Source organism: Nylanderia fulva, unplaced genomic scaffold, assembly GCF_048542155.1.
Source record: "Nylanderia fulva isolate GAGA-0341 unplaced genomic scaffold, ASM4854215v1 Scaffold8, whole genome shotgun sequence".
Taxonomy (NCBI): Eukaryota; Metazoa; Arthropoda; class Insecta; order Hymenoptera; family Formicidae; genus Nylanderia; species Nylanderia fulva.
Window position 1 is genome coordinate 284,230 of NW_028190916.1, and position 17,911 is coordinate 302,140.

The window sequence follows — 17,911 nt, forward strand, 5'->3', positions numbered from 1 at the left end:
CCGCGTACGAAAGTTCACGGAAGAGAAAGTCTTCCTCCTTCTCTTTCCCTCGCCCTGATAAAGATGACATCATCGCTACCATGGTCATGGTCTCTATTGATACTGGATCGAAGACGCGTATCGAATTCGAGAACTTTCCAATAACCTTTAAATGCTACGAAAGTTGAAATCCTGTATTCCCGATAAGTATTCGTTATATATTGAAGTCGGTCTTTTCATCTCTTAAGTCTTATGAAAATATTATATATATCTAAATAGGCCATTTGATATCGAATTGACATTTTATATTATAATTTATTTTCAATATACGTATGTTTTCACTTTACAGAGAGAGTTTCTCATTATCAATACTAATAATATTTATTGACTGATTAGTTTATGCGACCAACGCAAAGATCGTGTTCCAACCTACCGCCTTTCTCCGTCGGAACCTACCGGTTTGCAGTTCGAATTGCAACGACTCTTGCTCGCCTTCTTCTCTTCTAGCGGTATACGCTTGTCTGTGAACAATGGGACACCAGAAAAGTGAATGACGTCACTGAATACAGCATCGAATCCTGCCTTCTATGGTTTTCAATCTCAAGAGTTCACGCTATACCTACGTAGGTCGCTGAGATAGCATTTATATGATAATCTTTATGGTCCTTATAATATTATACATATTAAAGATCATATTATACTTGTTACATTAACTAAATAAAACTAAGAAATAAAAATCGTGAAATCTAAATCACAAAAAATCATGAATCGATCAAAACTCGTAATCAGAAATTATATTAATAAAACACAGTAAAACATTTTATTCAATTTGATATCGTTATATCACAAACTGATAAATATAGCAGAGATTTTTCTCTTTCATATGCATCTAAATGTTCATTTTTATATATCACAAAATAATAGTACATTACTATTTACAACACTTGATAAGTCGTACCCTAGGGCCGAAACGTTGTGTTCAACATTTTTGGTATTGGCCAAAGTCAGGTCAAATTTTAATAAATCATTTTGAAATTTAATGTTTATTTAATTCATTATGATATTATTTAAAACATCTAATTTATATTAGATATTTCGAATTAATTGCGAAATATACAAGTTAAAAAATCTCATAATAAACCTAAACCGCTTTTTGATGACTGTAAATAAACGCGATCTCTGAAATGCGATCGATGATTTAAAAAAATCAAAACGGCACTAAGGACTCCAACTGCGGCGTGGTTTTCTCAAACCCCCTCGTAATCATCGCAGTTCTGTTCCCCTCATTAGGGAACTGGACGTGGAAGGTAATTGATACTTTCATAACCTAGCAGCATTCCCACCTGCGAATAGCTGAGTTTTTGCCGCGGCCTCGTTAGAGGTGACAATAAGTAGTTACCTGTTTCCAGGTAGGTACCTGCTCTGTTCGCTCTCGTGGAACGTCGCGAACTGAAAGACGATGCAATTGCACTGACATTATTACGACTATGATTTTGTGATACGACTCTGTGCTTTTTGCTATGTGCGGAATCAGCGTTGCAATGATAAATTAAACGTATACTTCAAGAAAAATTTCGATTTTTCGAGCATATTCTAAAACGATTTATAAGCATTTTTTCAAGAAACCATAGCATACATAATTTTCTAATTTTCATATTTGTTGTTTTTTAAAGATTTTATACAAAATTATTGATAGTTTGTAGGTAAAATTTCTAAATAAATTTTCTCTTCTCTTTAAATTTTCTATAAAGTTTGTACCTATAAGTTGAATCACACTTATTGTTAAGCAAAAATATCTAAATAAATTTTTATTTTATTAATACTTTCTTGATTTTTAGTTGATATTGAGTAAATGCAATCTAATCTATCTAATCTTTCTTTTTAAAGAAAATGTACTTAAAAAGGGGATTGACGCGATATACATACATTTATTTCTATTTGTGTGTCATTTTCTATAAAATAGTATAGTTTTATAAATTATACGGATTTTATTAAAATATTTTAGAAACACATTTTTTTAAAATCTTAAACTTAAAAAAAATTGATTTTGTTTTGAAAATATTTTTATAACGTGCGTTTAACTTCTAAATGAGCAAACTTATATATAATAAATAAATATTTTTTTGTAATTTTTCATTAATAAAATTATGTTTTATGATCAGAATGAGATATATTGTTTATTTACACAAAAATCACATGTTTTCAACTTATTTTGTATTTGCTGCGATGCATAAAACACATTCGTATACATAATGCAGCTCACGTTGTTTAATAACAATCATTAAGCCCGAGAATCAAGTCAAATAAATGACAGAGCCTTCACACTCAAGGTTTACACTTATACGAATGAATGATTCTTGCAGCGTACAGTTACGTTATGCAGCGGCCACATTCGGACCGCGACAGCTCTTTCGCATCCGTAAACTAATGATCCTATCTAATTATGTAAGTTCGTAACTGCACGTATGTGTATATATATATATATATATATATATATATATATATATATATATATATTATATATATATATATATATATATATATATATATATATATATATGTACGTGTAATACAAGAGTTTACAAATTAGACGCCGTTACGAGATGCGTGTACGCGAGTGTCGGCGCAACACTAATCACGGTGATTGCAGGGGAGTGCAAATCGTCGGCGGGATAATATTCCGTGTAATTGGTTCAGCTCCTGTCAATCTGTCTAGCTGCCGGACGATGTCTTAACCGAACAGTCGATGTGTGTGTATGTGAGCGAGGGACGCACGCATTTTCGCAAACTATCTCAATACCTCTATCATCCATATCCGTTCGTGGAATCTATTACGCGCCACGATCTTGCGCCTTCCTGAGCAATTGAATCCTAGTCAATCGCGATCACGACAGGATCTAAAACCGTGCGTTATTTCAAGTTAACGCGTCGATGATCAAGTATAATTTTATCAGCAGGACGTAATTTGCTCCTGCGATACGCGCGTTGCATTTCTAAATGTGTATATAATATACAATATAGTATATATATATATCAATTTTATGCACAACATTTCTTTACTCTTTTCCATCTCGTTAACATTATCATTAATAATCCACAAGTACGTCGCTCTATGTGCGAATATTTTTTACACGTATATTTGCATTTCTTGTGCAACTCTTTAGAAGACGTTCTCTGAAAGATAGCAACTGTCGACGATGCTCTTATATATAATCTACACATTCGAATCTTATTTTCAAACTCAACATTTTTTTTAATTATTCGTTCCTCTATATATATCACTGAGTTACTCAACAAATAAAAAACATTCTTTACTATACTAGCGATATAACATATGACTGTATAACCAGAAAAAGAAAAGGCTAGAAAGATAGCTCTTACATTTATTAATAAGTTATAACAAAACCAATTGCTGTTTTTTCTGTAGATCTTTAAGGAGTTATACTTATACCTATGAGGTCGAAAAAAACATGTATTTTTAGGAATTTTTTTTGAGAAAACTGAAAGATTTTTTAAAATAAATGTTTAAACATTCAAATGTATACTTCTTTTAAGGATTCTGCAGTATTTTTTTATTACAAAATATAAATAAACAAAGAAGATATCAGCGATCTCCTAAGAGCTTTTTTTTAAGTTTCTTGCGGTGACCACTATAGCTTTAAGTGCATTCATCTGAAATAAAAAATTTAGTTATTAGTTTATGTAGTGCCTGATTGTTTATTAGCTCGAAAAATTAATTTGGGACAAAAAAGCGGTTGTCCAAAGTTGAAGTGTCGATTTTCGACCAAAAAATCGTTCATTTTTATCAGGAAAAGAAAAACCGCAACAAAAAACTACGATCAGGCACTAGATAAACTAATATACTAACCAAATTCGCTCGAATTTTGTTCATCTGAAATGACACAAAGCTGTAGTCATCAACGCAAGAAACTTAAAAAAATTGCTCTTGAGGAGATCTTCTTTGTTTACTTATATTTTGTAATAAAAATACTGCATATAATCCTCAAAATGTATACATTTGAATGTTTAAACATTTATTTAAAAAAATTATTTAGTTTAAAAAAAATTCCTAAAAATACATGTGTTTTTCGACTTTACAAGCCGGAGTGACGGCCGAAACTTCGATAGGTTAGCATCACACATAACCGCATATATGCACGTATACACATATAAACATGCATACACATATGCGTGAAAATTTATTAATATATAACTTTTTTTATTAGATTTGTAATCGCACTTCTAATTGTTCATTAATATTCTTTTATGTTATCTCTATTGCGCGAGCTATATCTTATGCACAGACAAACTGCAGAACTTTTTTTATTAAATATAAGTATTGTTACGAACTGACACAAAAGAAACCGATAACATAACTGTAATTTTTCATTTTTATATGATTTATATATGAAATTATAGCTAACGCGGTCCGTTTTTATAAGTACTTTAATCGTGAAAAAGGATTTATTGATCTGATACTCAATAAAAAGATATTCCAAATAATCAATATTCGCATTCGGAAAAAAAACTTGGGGAACCAAGAGAATCTGTATATAGAAACTTTTTCATTTAGAGCCATAATATATGATGCAGGCTCTAGCGTCCCTCTTATTGTTAGCTTAACTATGCGCGAGACGCTACCATGTCTTTTGATTATATTAAAGAAAATCAAAGAAATAATGGCAATCGAGCTAGGAAACCAAGAAAATTTGTATGGAAACTATTTCATTTAAAGTCATGATATACAATGCAAGCGCTAGTATATCTCATATTACAGGATTACAAATAAAAGGATCTTTTAAGGAAACAGCAGTCTAAGAATTGACAAAGAACTGTTTAGAGAATACTTTAGGGAATATTTTCTTGGCATTCAAATCGGTTAAAAAATAGTTTCTTTATTTTTTTTTCCAAGACGGAATTTGGGAAGAAAGAAAGACTCTTTTCTTTTGAGCGAGTCTTTGTGGATATTAAAAATTTTTGCTTGTAGAAACATTAGTATGATTTAATGCAGAAATGACTTGTAAGTATGCTTTTTGCAATCATGGAGCGATTTTTACGTAACATGTTCGAGATACAGGCTGTCATTGCTTTTATTTTTTACAGTTAAAAACATGAAAGTGTAAGGGATATCCATCGCCAAATAACACAAATTGCGGGAAGAAAGAAATGTACAAGTATATTTAAATGGTGCATATTATCGGTAACGATAATAGGGTTTCTGCAGTTCGTTTTTACATCTATCATCCCTTTCAAAATCCTTGAACAATAACGACAACCCATTAGATTCAAACGTAGTCTTTTTCTCGTAAATCTTTATTGGTTGACAATGGAACGGACAACCGTCCATTAATTTTTTTGAACAAAAGTTTCTTTTCAAGGGTCACTTTTCAGATTTCTCTTTATCGTTTCTTGAGAGAAAACAATAGAGAAAACTAACTTGGCCTGACCCTCACAAATTCTTTGTTTCCGACATAGATAAATTAATTATATAGCACTGTGATAATATGTAAATCTCAGCTTGAGAAAAGCTTATTAAGAGAAATTTAATTTCAATACTTTTTAAACTTGAAACTGTGATTCAATTTTAAGAATTATATTTAATTAAACTCGCAAAATTTTATCTTCCTGAGATCACTATAGCGGAGATTATGTTTACAAATTGAAATTGACGAATTTTTGTACAAAATTAAAATTTAAAGACAAAATGCATTTGTACTCGACAAGAAATATTTTTTCTCTTTTAATCACTAGATAATCTCACAATCAGTGAATAGGATTTGTTACGATACAAATGCCGATAATTTACTACAATGTCCATAATCGCGCATACGGCTTGTTATGTTCATATTTCTAACATATATATGTGCACTTCTCCGATAATTCATTATGCAAGCGTCGTAACATACAATAGCGTCATAACGCACTACCATCTGGAATAATCGAAGTTGTGCATAATTATGGGAATTTTACATAATTGAAACGTTAATTTATTCTAAGATAAACTTGGCACACGATACTATGACAAAATGTTTATCATGCAGTCGCTACTAAGAAATTGACCCAATGTACGTGTGAGTAATGATGTAACTGATAACGAGATAACGCTGCTGAAATTTTGCAAAGATAAACATGATTCATACAAGACTAAATAGTATTAACTTAATATTAACTTCATAGTTTTTATAGAAGAAAATGAATTGATATGTATTACAATTTTTATAACTCTACAACTTAATCACGTATTTAAGAGATGTATCTAGTGAAATAAAAGTTACTTTTATAAAAATAATGTACATTTTATTATACAAAATTATCACAAATAAAACATGAGAAGTCTCACATATTGCATTCATTATTAATTTTTTTAATCAATTTGAGAAAAATAAATAAAAATTTAAATAAATTCTTCAAACCGTTATTCGTTGAAATCATCAAAGATATCACAGCTTTTTAATTTATAGCATCATATGTGTTAGAACTAAAATTTGTATAATTCTTTTTTTTAAATTGCAATTTTTAGCTAAAAATGTAATTCTGTTAACAATTTTGTTTTTTAAAATTAGTTCAGAGATTTAGTTCAAATAAGAAAAAAATATTCTCAAAGTGTATATGTTGGAAATGCTGCAGGATGCTGCAATTGGATGATTAATATAAAAGGATTCCCCTCTCCATCTCAGTTCTTTTCACTTTTCTTCTCCCTCTTTCTTTGATTTCCCTCGGTTTTGGAGACACACATAGTTTTCCAATAGAAAAAAGAACTTGGACGTATCCTCTCGCAAAGTTTCCGCAGACAGTTATTCTTATTGGCTGAGAGGGAAACCGCCCACAAAGTACGCGGATATATAGTAGTCTTGTGCTAAACGGAATTCATTCATAGTTCCACTCCAGCATAGTCATTCATTAATCTGATACGACGGGAGTGTCCTTACGGAGCGTGCGCTGATCGCAACTCTCGATCACATCACGAGTGACCTGCTTTAAGCTAGCCCGCGTGTGTGCGTGTGACTCGTCCTACGACACGTGAGATCAAGAAGTACAAAGTAGTCAACAAGGTGAATTAACATCGAGCAAGGAGAATGTGGCTAGGTGAGAATGACGCATGATTATACTCGGTTTTGAACGAACATTTCTCAGAAATGGAACCTGTCTCGTCAGAGTAAGCATTTTATGCATATAGAATATTCCATCTTATTTATGAAAATATTATTGAGTGCATTAAAAAATACTTTTTTATCGATTAATAAAGATTCTTTTTCAATATACATTGTTAAAGCCTCTTAATATGATATTGTTTTTAAAGTTAATTAAAAAGAAGATATATGAAATGCTTTCGTCTGATGATATATACATTACGATTATGCCCATGTAAGTGAAAAAATATTTTATATACAGAATAAGAATTTTTCATCTTGTTCATGAAAATATTATTGAGTGCATCAAATAATATTTTTTTTGTCATTAATAAAGATTCTTTTTAATATACATTGTTAAAGTTTCTTATATAATATAATATTGTTCTTAAAGTTAATTGAAAAGAAAAGAAGTGTAATGAAATGCTTTCGTCTGATGATATATACATTATGATTATACCTATATGTGAGTGAAAAAATATTTCATATATAAATAACTCATTTACCTATGTATTTACCAACTATCATAATTGATAATTGTACGAGCACTAGGTTTTACTTCTTTAAAATAGTTTAAAATATAATATTGATAAAAGCCATTAAATTGAAAAGAATTATGGTCTACTAAAGGTAAATAAAAAAATGTTCTTGTAATGTTGTAATTTATATTTAAATCGCGATTCGTTGCATCTTTGCAACAACCCGATTTCAGTGCAAAAAATTCAGTGTAAGTTGTACGTTTTTCTTCAATTGAAATAGCGGCACTTTAGAAATAACGTCCCTAAGAAAAAAGGTCTCCGTTTTTAATGGAGTGGATAAATTTCACGGCTCATCTCGTATCAGACTGATGTAAATACGTCTGCGACAAATTGCTCACGCCATGATGCTTCGGAGATCGTTCGGAGCATCACCGTGATTTCTCTTCTTTGTTCTCGCATTGATTCTGAAAAGACATCCTTAAGAGAAAAACGACACTTTATCCCGTTTTTCTCTGCAACAATCCGAGACTACAGGCCGAAGTGGCCGGCAGCTGTGCGAATAATTTTACACAAAAGAAGAACCATATAATGTACTCATTCAACAATGCTTCTTTGAGAACGCTCACTTTTCTGTCGCATCTACTATGGCAATCGGTAACATTTCACATAATCGTGATATGTAATCTCACATTTGCGATTTTATATATATGAAGTAGTTTGCACGGCGTAATAACGTAATTATTTACCGCGACGGAATTAAAATAATAATAGATAAATCTTCATCATCAATGCGATTGAATAAATTGACAATAACATAATAAATAAATAAACTTGTACGTGTCGCACTTATCTCAGTGAATCATTTTCTTGGCGCCTGTTCCATCTTGACGGCTACCTGTCGACTATCGTCTCTTTATCGTGATGCGTTTGATGCAAGTCGAATGATTTTCGATGTTATTTCTCACGTGACATACGCTACATTTACATGAAGGCATTACAAAGTATATGAGCAAAGTACGCATACGCATAAATGTGAATCAAATTACTGATCAAATTTATCTTAATCTTATCGCGTCGTCGGCCGGATAAATAAAGTCGAAGTCAATATCCACAGAGGCAGGAAGTAACGATTAAACAAAAAGGCCCCCTCTGTACTGATATATAATCCTGCTTAGTCTCCTGTCAGCATTTTTACGAACTGCTATTCTGCTAATATGTATGAAAAAATATATCTATTAATGAAGTCAATCTCTAATAATTATTTTTACGTAATACAATAATTTTTATGAGATATACATACATAAATCTTGAATAGAGTATAAATGTCTTTTAAAAAGCTAAACAAAAATTTTATTCAATGAATAAAAATGACAATTAAAGAAATAAGGATTATGTAAAATAACTTCTCGCAACATTTACACATTCTACTTCCCTCGCATAGACTTATAATATCCGACCAATCAAAACTAATAGTCAGCAATGTGATTTAACCAATCAGATCGAGTATTATTCTAAAGATGGTGGCACATAGAAAAAAATTATAAGTGAACCGAGCCAAGGACCAAATAGCGCAAGAGTGGAAGGCATTTCCGTTCTGGCGTATACAACACTAGCAAAAACTCGGCATTACTACCGACAGTGGGATTAAGCTCGTATCTCATGTCGACAGATCGGTCGATTTCAAGAGTTAGCCGAGCGTGGCGATAATTTTCCATTTTCTCCTATCAAAAGAGAAAAAAAAAAGAGCGCGCCGGTTGCTCGGAAATAGCCTGCAGCTTTATTGGTTATGCGTTACATAATAGAAAAAATATGTTAAAAATGAGTAATTTACACTGAAACTCGGGGAAGCCCACCGCAATTTTTCCTTGACGCCATCGATTCTTATCGGAAAATTTTATAACGTCAATGCAGCCGTTTTCGATGCCGTTTCGATAAGGCGTGGAAACGTAAATAGGTATTTCAGATATGCAAATAGCACGCCATAAAAATACACATGACGAGTTTCAGCATTTATATATATATATATATGTATGTGTGTGTGTGTGTGTGTGTGTGTATGATAAAAGTAACAAATTAACAAATTGATGAAATTAAAATTTAATTTAATAAAATTCATTAAGTTTTAACTACGTGGATATATCGCGACAAATTGAAATTGTAAGTGCATTAATGTTTAATTAATTTTAATATTTTTATTACATATATATATATATATATAATTTTGCTTTCTCTTGTTCGTGATGCCTTGGATTTTTAAATATAAATCATGTTATATATGACATGTATGTTAATTTATTAATTACGTTAAAGTATATTTTCTTTATATTTCACGTCTAATACATCACTCTATACATACAGGTATGTTATAGTTATATAAAAAGGTATTTAATATATTCAGAATATACCATTAAATTTACACTTCATAATTCTATTGTGGATTAGATATCGTGTCGCTATCCGATCTTAACGAGGTAAATCGCATTTTAAATCGTCTTTTTTTCACGTGCAGACATCTTTTCGTCGCAGGACGGATTACCGGTCAATTAACGACGTGGCAGTATAATTGGCGCGGTAATTCGATCCTCTTATAGCTGGATCCTCTGAGGAAGCCCGCGCATTTCTGGACCCTGAGTTAAGCGACCGCGCGCACATCGTTAAATTAAAATCCCGAGGCGCTCGCCGGCACCGACGTGGAGCCCGCAGCGGACCATCTCGATGCTGGCCGTCTAATTTGTAGCGCATAATATTCGAATAATTTGCACGCGTTAATGGAACCGGCCGTGGGTTTCTCGCCGGGCTACGATACCGCCTTGCAAATATTTGCGGGCAATAAAAGTGATTCAAACCCAATAGGTGTCGGACGAAATCACCGGAAATCGTAGCGAGAAAACACGAATACGATATAATCTTTAACATCTTCGTATCTGAAATATTGCGTGTAATTTCATTTATAAGAATGCGATGCTGTTATAATTATATCGACGAGATCGAAATCAAGCATCTAATCGCGAATGTATCTTATCGATGACGTAGCACACGCGCGCGCAATTCTTTACTCTTCTCCCATCCTTAGCAACAGAATAAAAATATCACATGTCTTGCGCGATATCTTTTGTCCGGGCGTTATTTGCAAATAGAATAATATGATCGGAATAAATTCTATATTTGCATAATTATTTGAGACTGTGCGTGCATAATTTTAACGATGGTTGACAATAACGTAACACGGTGTTTTTGATGTGTATCGCGATACGCGGACTTTATTTTTAATTTGCATGCGTAAGATTTATGTGTAAAGTATTTTAATTTCAACATGATCAAATTATCTCGTTTAAGTAATGAGAGAGGAATGCACAGTTAAATATAAACACCGACTAGACGGACTGAATATTAAACATTTTTCGCAGACACATATACGCAACAAGTATTAGTCATCAATATTGTGTCAAGACTATACACCATCTTAACTGATTTACGAGCCACGTGCCCAACACAGAAACTTACTTTCCTGGTTTCCATATATATTGATGCGGTTATTTCCCTAAATGACTACATCTTCATCTGATTAACGTGATAATGCCTTCGGCAAGTTTGAAACAATTGCATTTAATATATAAAGATGGTATTACCCATCTTGGAAATTTTACACGTATTGATTGTCTCTTGTAATAAGTTCAAAGAAAATTCAAATGCAATCATTCAATTATTTTGATCTTTAAATTGTTTTATTTGCATGCACTTGAATTACAATCGATGTATTTTAAAAATCCTATCTCGAGACTAGTTTTTTCTCGTTCCAATCCTTCACCTATAATTGTTGCTTAATTAAATGATCTCGGTGCTTAATTAAAATTAACTCATCTTTCATAAGATAATTCCCGAAAAATGTGTGTTTAGCTGTCAATTGTATTACATAAATTTGATAAAATTCTCGCCTGAAAATATCTATCGCATGGACCCGCAAAGCGACCGATGAGTCAAAATGACGTGCAAATAAAATCGACGTGACCCCCGGGGGTCCAATGCATATCCCAGAATACAGTGTATCTCCCCACGCGGAGTTCGCGAAGCAAGGGTAGCATGCGTGCAGGTGGGAGGACAGGGAGGACGTACTGACAGGCCTCGGACTACGGTGGGACTACAGAAGGGGGCTGGAGGCAGTGGCAAGAGGGAGAGAGGTGGGACCGAGTGCCGGTGAGCGTGCGAGAGCGAGAGGACGAGGTGAATAGTGAGTCCGTGAGCTCGAGTGAGTAACTGGAAGTCGCAACCGGGGGACCCACTCAGTCACCACGAGATCGGCAAGCCGAATGGTCTACCGCGCCGGTGGTTCTTCTGGAAAGTCTGCAAAGAGTCAATGGGAACACTCCAGCCGGGATTCTAGATTGGGCGCGCATTATCCCCTCGAATGTCAACAGGTGGGATCATCCGCAGCTACCAGGACGTCTTATCGTGGCGCAGGTGGACAGCCGGTTGCGTCGTGTCAATTGCATCCCGACGGAGAACAGTCCGACCGATTGCGAAAATCTTGCGGAAACTCTGACGATGTGGAGATTTCTAGTGCGCTGTTATGTCACTTTGACATCCATCTGACGTACAGTAACACTTGGGTGTATCTTTCGTTATCTCGACTCTCTTGGGTACATATCGCAACTTTGGTGCATTCCGAGGATTTCGATAGCGTGACAGTTTGTCGCCCGGTGAACGATAGCGAACAATAACAGTAGCGTTTTTTCCTCGGAACAATTCCGGAATCGCCGGATTCGCGGAGAGGATTCACGAGTGCGCGAGTGGATGCGAGCGGAAACTGTCGCCTGGAGCAGCCGAGGACTTACCTGCGGGAGGACGAGGAAGAGATGATCTTCGATCTGCTGGTGGCCGGAGCCTTCGCCCTCGCCACACTAAGGCGGTGTGTGTACATTGTTGAATTCTATCCACTTTCTCTAATGCGCATAGACATATATTTCTCTCGCTTTCGCATCGTCTCGCGCGGAGATGAGGTATTTGACGCGCGCGCAAACATTTGCCAACAACAGACGAAAACGTTTTCGCGGATATTACACTGCGTTGGCGCGTGTCGCGCTCCTCCTCTCTCAGCATACATTATAAACGTTACTTCACTCCTGGCGTTGACGTCTCCGTGAGATCGCGCATTGCGCTTTCGCGAAGAATGAAAATTGCATTTTCTATCTCGCGGCAAGTTCGCGGAACCGAATGAAAGAAGATGATCATCTCCGAACGACAAGTTTTACTGAAACTAATATGATAATGCAATGGCACGGGGAATTCGTTTAAAATACCATTCTTCTTTTAGTCGTACGATCTGCTGTTTTTTTTTATCGTTTTTATCAATTGCGTTCAGCGGGGGTTAGTGATCTTGCTTGGGAAAGACGGTCGATTGAGCAAGAAGAATATAATCGAAACGTAAACGCGTATTTCTATGATTTATTTCATCAGCATGTAATTATTCAAATTTGTGACATATATGCAGTTTTCCATTCGCTTTGCATTCACGTGCTTTTTTACAAACAAAAATGCATGTCTTCTTTATTTAAATAATTTTATGCTCAGGGCGCAACTATTGTTTCGCTTTATTCAGTATCATTTTTGTCAGAAAATATTTATCTTACATTCATTAATACCTAAACACCTAAAGAAGAAAAATAAAAGTCTTTTTATATTACAATTGCACATATACAATGTTATATGTGACGTTTCAGTAATTTATTATATAAAGTATCATCTGAAGTATTATTATCGCGAGACGCGAAACTTTAAGGCAAGAAAATAATTTAAATATGCAAATTTATTATTTATCTACTAAAATCTATATCTATAGTCAATTACAGCTTTAAATTAGAATTTGTCTCAATTTAATCTATTTATTCGAAGTGTTAAAAGCATTGTGACATTATTAACACTATTAATTATTATTAAGAAATCTGATTCATGTATTTTAAATATTATTTAAAATAATTTCCATGCACAGAGAATTTCAGTGTAATAACACAATTTATAATAATTTTACAATAAATACTTTAAACATGATATTTATTACGGATAATTTCGAAAAATTAATTTTATATTAATCAATGTTGGCAATATAAATAATTGTGCTTGATTTTAAGTTTATTTTCAAAAATGCAGATATGAAAATATTTCTTTCAATAAAAAAAAGTATAAATTAATCGACATAGCATAAGCTTTTGTACTAATTTAATTCCAAGCTTAAACGACAAATATATTTAAGCTCTATTTTCTTGCGATAACAATAATGCAAACATTTCTCATATAACAGTGAAAGACTGATAGCCGAAAAATTTATAGTGTCATTGTTTGCGGAAATAATACAACATTTGTGCAATATATATTTTGTTTTATTCATAATCATAATGTGTTAATTTCTCAAAGAACTTTTATATTGATATTTATTTATTTTTATATTTATATGTTATTTATTTATAATGTGCAAAAATTTAAAAAATTTTTTTATATCAATTAACTTTGTTTTTACAATGTACTTGTGATTCCAACCGCGCTTAAAAAATTCTTGTTTTGCTAATTAGTGACTAAGCATTAAAATGAGTCAGTACATGAGATTAGGTTGCCAGTGTGTTTATTTGGCTTCAGTCAGTCCGGCGCTCAAGAAGGTAGATATCAATAGTTTAATTTACATACGACCTCTTATATCGTCAACACATTTACTGATGCATTAATATTTCTCGAACTATTTGATTCTTTTATCAAACAAATCTTTATTACAAAAAATACAAAATTTTTTATATAATACGATACAACATACATAACTCAATATATTTTTATAATATAGATTTATGTGAAAAACAAACCATAAGCGAATAGAATAAACGATATATTTATTTTATGTGACATAAATATATACACACTAAGAATTTATGTCATTGGGTATTTCAATTATATTTTCAATCCTATCTTGACACATACGTGATATTAACCGCAATGAATAATTTATATTCAGTCATATCTATTTATTTCTATCTATTTTCTGCGGATTAAAAGCGGTTCTCTCAACCGCGATAGTCCGTTGTTCCGCGTCACTGCTACCTCCGAACTAGTCTTACTCATTGTTATCTATTTAATCTCTCACACTTACTTAGATCTCCAATTTATTAGAAATAATTGCTTGAATTAATTTGCGATTAATTTTTTGCACATAATTAATCATACACTCCATCTTACAATAATAACTTTATAATGCATAATCAGAGTTAAAAATTGAATTTATCGATAAGAAAAATATGTAAATGTTCTTTTTATATCCCAAGGTATTTAAATTAAATTTAAATATAAATAACGCTAAATAATCTCTATAGTAGTATTTAGAGACATTGATCTAAAAAAAATATATACAATGGCATACAAATCCGCGATGCAATTGCATTCTTGCACTTAATAAAACTTTTCCGCCGAAGGGTGACTCTACCTTCGGGACGACAAATTTGAATTCGTCACCGAGAGCTGTCTGTTCTCCACCTCCACGTTCCCCACCACTCTGTAAAAGGTACGGCCGCCGATAGAGATGCGCTTCGTGTTGATACGAGACACACACGGACTGTTTGCTCGGGTACCATCGCGCGGACCCCTTTTTTTCATGTAGGCTTCGCGGACTCGAGTCACAACACTAGTAAAGTTACAAAAGCCGAAGGCAAACAGATCCGGGGACGGGCCTTAACCGGTTTATTAAACACTCGTGCGCGCCCCGGAGGTGGTCCCCATCGTTGCTGAAAGTGGCGACGATGCGGACCAGCGGACGAGGATGACGGCCGCGGCGGCGGCGTCGACGCCACTTGGTCGTCTTCCGGAGTCCCAGGTCTGTACCGCGTCCGTTGCACGTACGTCGCGCGTATTTCCTCTTGCGAGTACCCCCTGACTAAAAGGAAGTTCACTACTCTCTCGTGTACGTATATACGCGGGACGAAAGCGATTCCTCACGGAGGTGGGAAGGAACGAACGAAGGAAGAGTCAAACAACTCTCAGGCAAACCTTTCTCTCTTTTGTCAGGTCGAACCGAGCCGCCGGCTTTAAATTCTGGCAATTTTATGATTTTCTATTTTCGTCTGGTTCTCATAGTCATTATAAGGTTATCAATATTCCGCCGACGCGACGCGGCGCACTTCGACGTTTTCTTCATTTCGAACGACTGCTAACTTCTGGTCATGATTGATGCAGTTTTTGGTTGTTATAAAAATAATTATCATTTTTTTTAAATTAGATGTGTAAAATGTTTCTTTTCTTTTTAAGCCGATATTTTCTTTTGCGACATCCTATAGGATATACAACACGAGTTTTGATGAGTTACATCGTGAAATTTTTGTACGTCCCTTAGTGTCACCGAGTGACTTACGTCCTGCAACGGAAATAAAAGAAAAGTAAGGTCCCGAGAGCGACTTGGACGCGTACTGGGTTGTGGTTTTGGGTTCAGCAGGGTTCACTGGACATATTATGGGACAGACGAGCACTCCAGCGTGAAATGAAAATATTATGCCAGCGCGCAGACCGCGCGTGACACATCGAAGAATTACTGTATGCATATAAAAGTCGAAGATTCACCGTATATCTCGCAATGGAATGGATTTTTTGCTGCGAATTGTCTTTTATGAAAGGATCACGTTGACTTTCAGTTAACCGATGCCTGCTATTAAGATCCTATCTAAGATATAGAAATCAGACAATAGAGTAATATTTTCTCTCTATAACGTTAGATATTGACTTAATATCTTGATTTATAATCTTGGTTTTCAGTTATTTCTCCATTATGATTAATAATGATCGAATCGATTAAAATTTTACAAGTTTCCAAAGTATTTAATTACAATCAAAGTATTTAATTACGTAGACATAGAGAGAGAAAGAGAGAAAATAGCTAAACTATTTAATAGGGTGCTATTTAGTATATTCTTTCTAATTTTCAATTTTCAATTATATTTGTTTTTTGAAATTAGATTAAAAATTTTTAAATTATTTTAATTATAATATAATTAAATCGCAGACAACACACAAGCATTATCTATTAGCAGTCAGCTTGCGTATAATCCTGATGGGATACGTCAGCAATGAAGTATCGAACGATCTGGCCAAGGCCTCGGGGTTACTTTTTGCAGCAATTTGTTAATCGTACTTAGTTACAACCGAAGGAACGGATGCGAAACGTGCGCCGGCAAAGATGCGGAAAAAAAAGAAAAACAGGAAAGGATAATTTACGAATATATAAATCAAAGACTCGAAATAAAACTTCAGTTTTATACATTCTTATTCAGTTTTCTGTCAGGTGTTCTCATATTCGATTACTATCTATTAATTAGATTCGATTTCGTTCTCATATTTCGATACGCAAAATTACAAAATCGTATTGTTTATTATTTTATAAACAATTCGATTAAATCGATCGCGTGCGATCGGTTGGGAATTTTTACGAATGTGGTAACTTTTGCGTTACGTTTCTCTCACGCATTTATTTGAACCGATTTCGTGCAATGCCACGAAAAACATGGTAAATATAATTTTATCTCATTCAAACATCTGAGGAAAAAAACACATATGTGTGTGGATGCTTCGCGCGTCAAACACTAAAGTGGACCGGCAATTACATTGTGACGTGAGTGGGACAATCATACTTAATAAGTCAAATTATCGACAAATAATGCATATATTAATTTTTTGTATGTGATATGCAATAGATATTTTTTAATCATCTTTGTTGTATTGTATAAAATAAAAAATACGGCGCGCGTTTTGCAAAATATTTCATCATCTATCTTGCAAAGTTACAATATTAAATGCATTAGATATCCAGTGTATAAATATTTACGATTGGCTTGAAAAAGAAATAAAACTATTATGCAATCACTCTGTCGATAGCAGATATTTTAAATGTAATGATTGTTCTTAGATGTTAACTAAACTGATTATTTAGAGTCGCGATCTGCTTCTATATATCTACAATCGAAAGATATTCGTAGGCAGACTTTAGAATCGTAACGAATTCGCGACTTAATTCGAAGGACATGATGTTTCCTGTATTGTAATTTACAATTATTCGCCATTTCGTTATTCGTATAACAAGTCGCTAATTACTCGGATTTACGAGCGCGTTAAGTATCAGCAGCTTCTTCTTTCTATACTGCATTTAAAGCGCGTCGGCGGATCATTCTCTCGTTGCTTTCTCAAGGTGACTCTTCTGACTCTTAATATATCCCGCGGCATTTTCTTAACATCTTTTTACGCATCATTTTGCCGACATCTTTAAAGGATTACATTAGGCGGCGGGATCAGTTTTTACTTGATTGC

At 33.8% G+C, this 17,911-nt stretch overlaps 1 protein-coding gene across 3 annotated transcripts in view; it reads left to right on the forward strand.

The window, feature by feature from the left end:
• The first annotated feature begins 464 nt into the window (after positions 1-464).
• The window catches only part of LOC114928873 (uncharacterized), a 32,955-nt gene continuing 15,508 nt past the window's right edge, over positions 465-17,911 (forward strand). Inside the window, exon 1 of one of the 3 annotated variants that reach the window (XM_085489252.1) lies at positions 465-602. In XM_085489252.1, the coding sequence (XP_085345378.1) occupies positions 530-602 (73 nt within the window). In that variant the 5' untranslated portion in view covers positions 465-529. Of the gene's footprint in view, positions 603-6,880; positions 7,066-11,774; positions 12,497-17,911 lie in introns of those variants that run through there. The other 2 variants (XM_029300246.2, XM_029300245.2) reach the window with 2 other exon arrangements.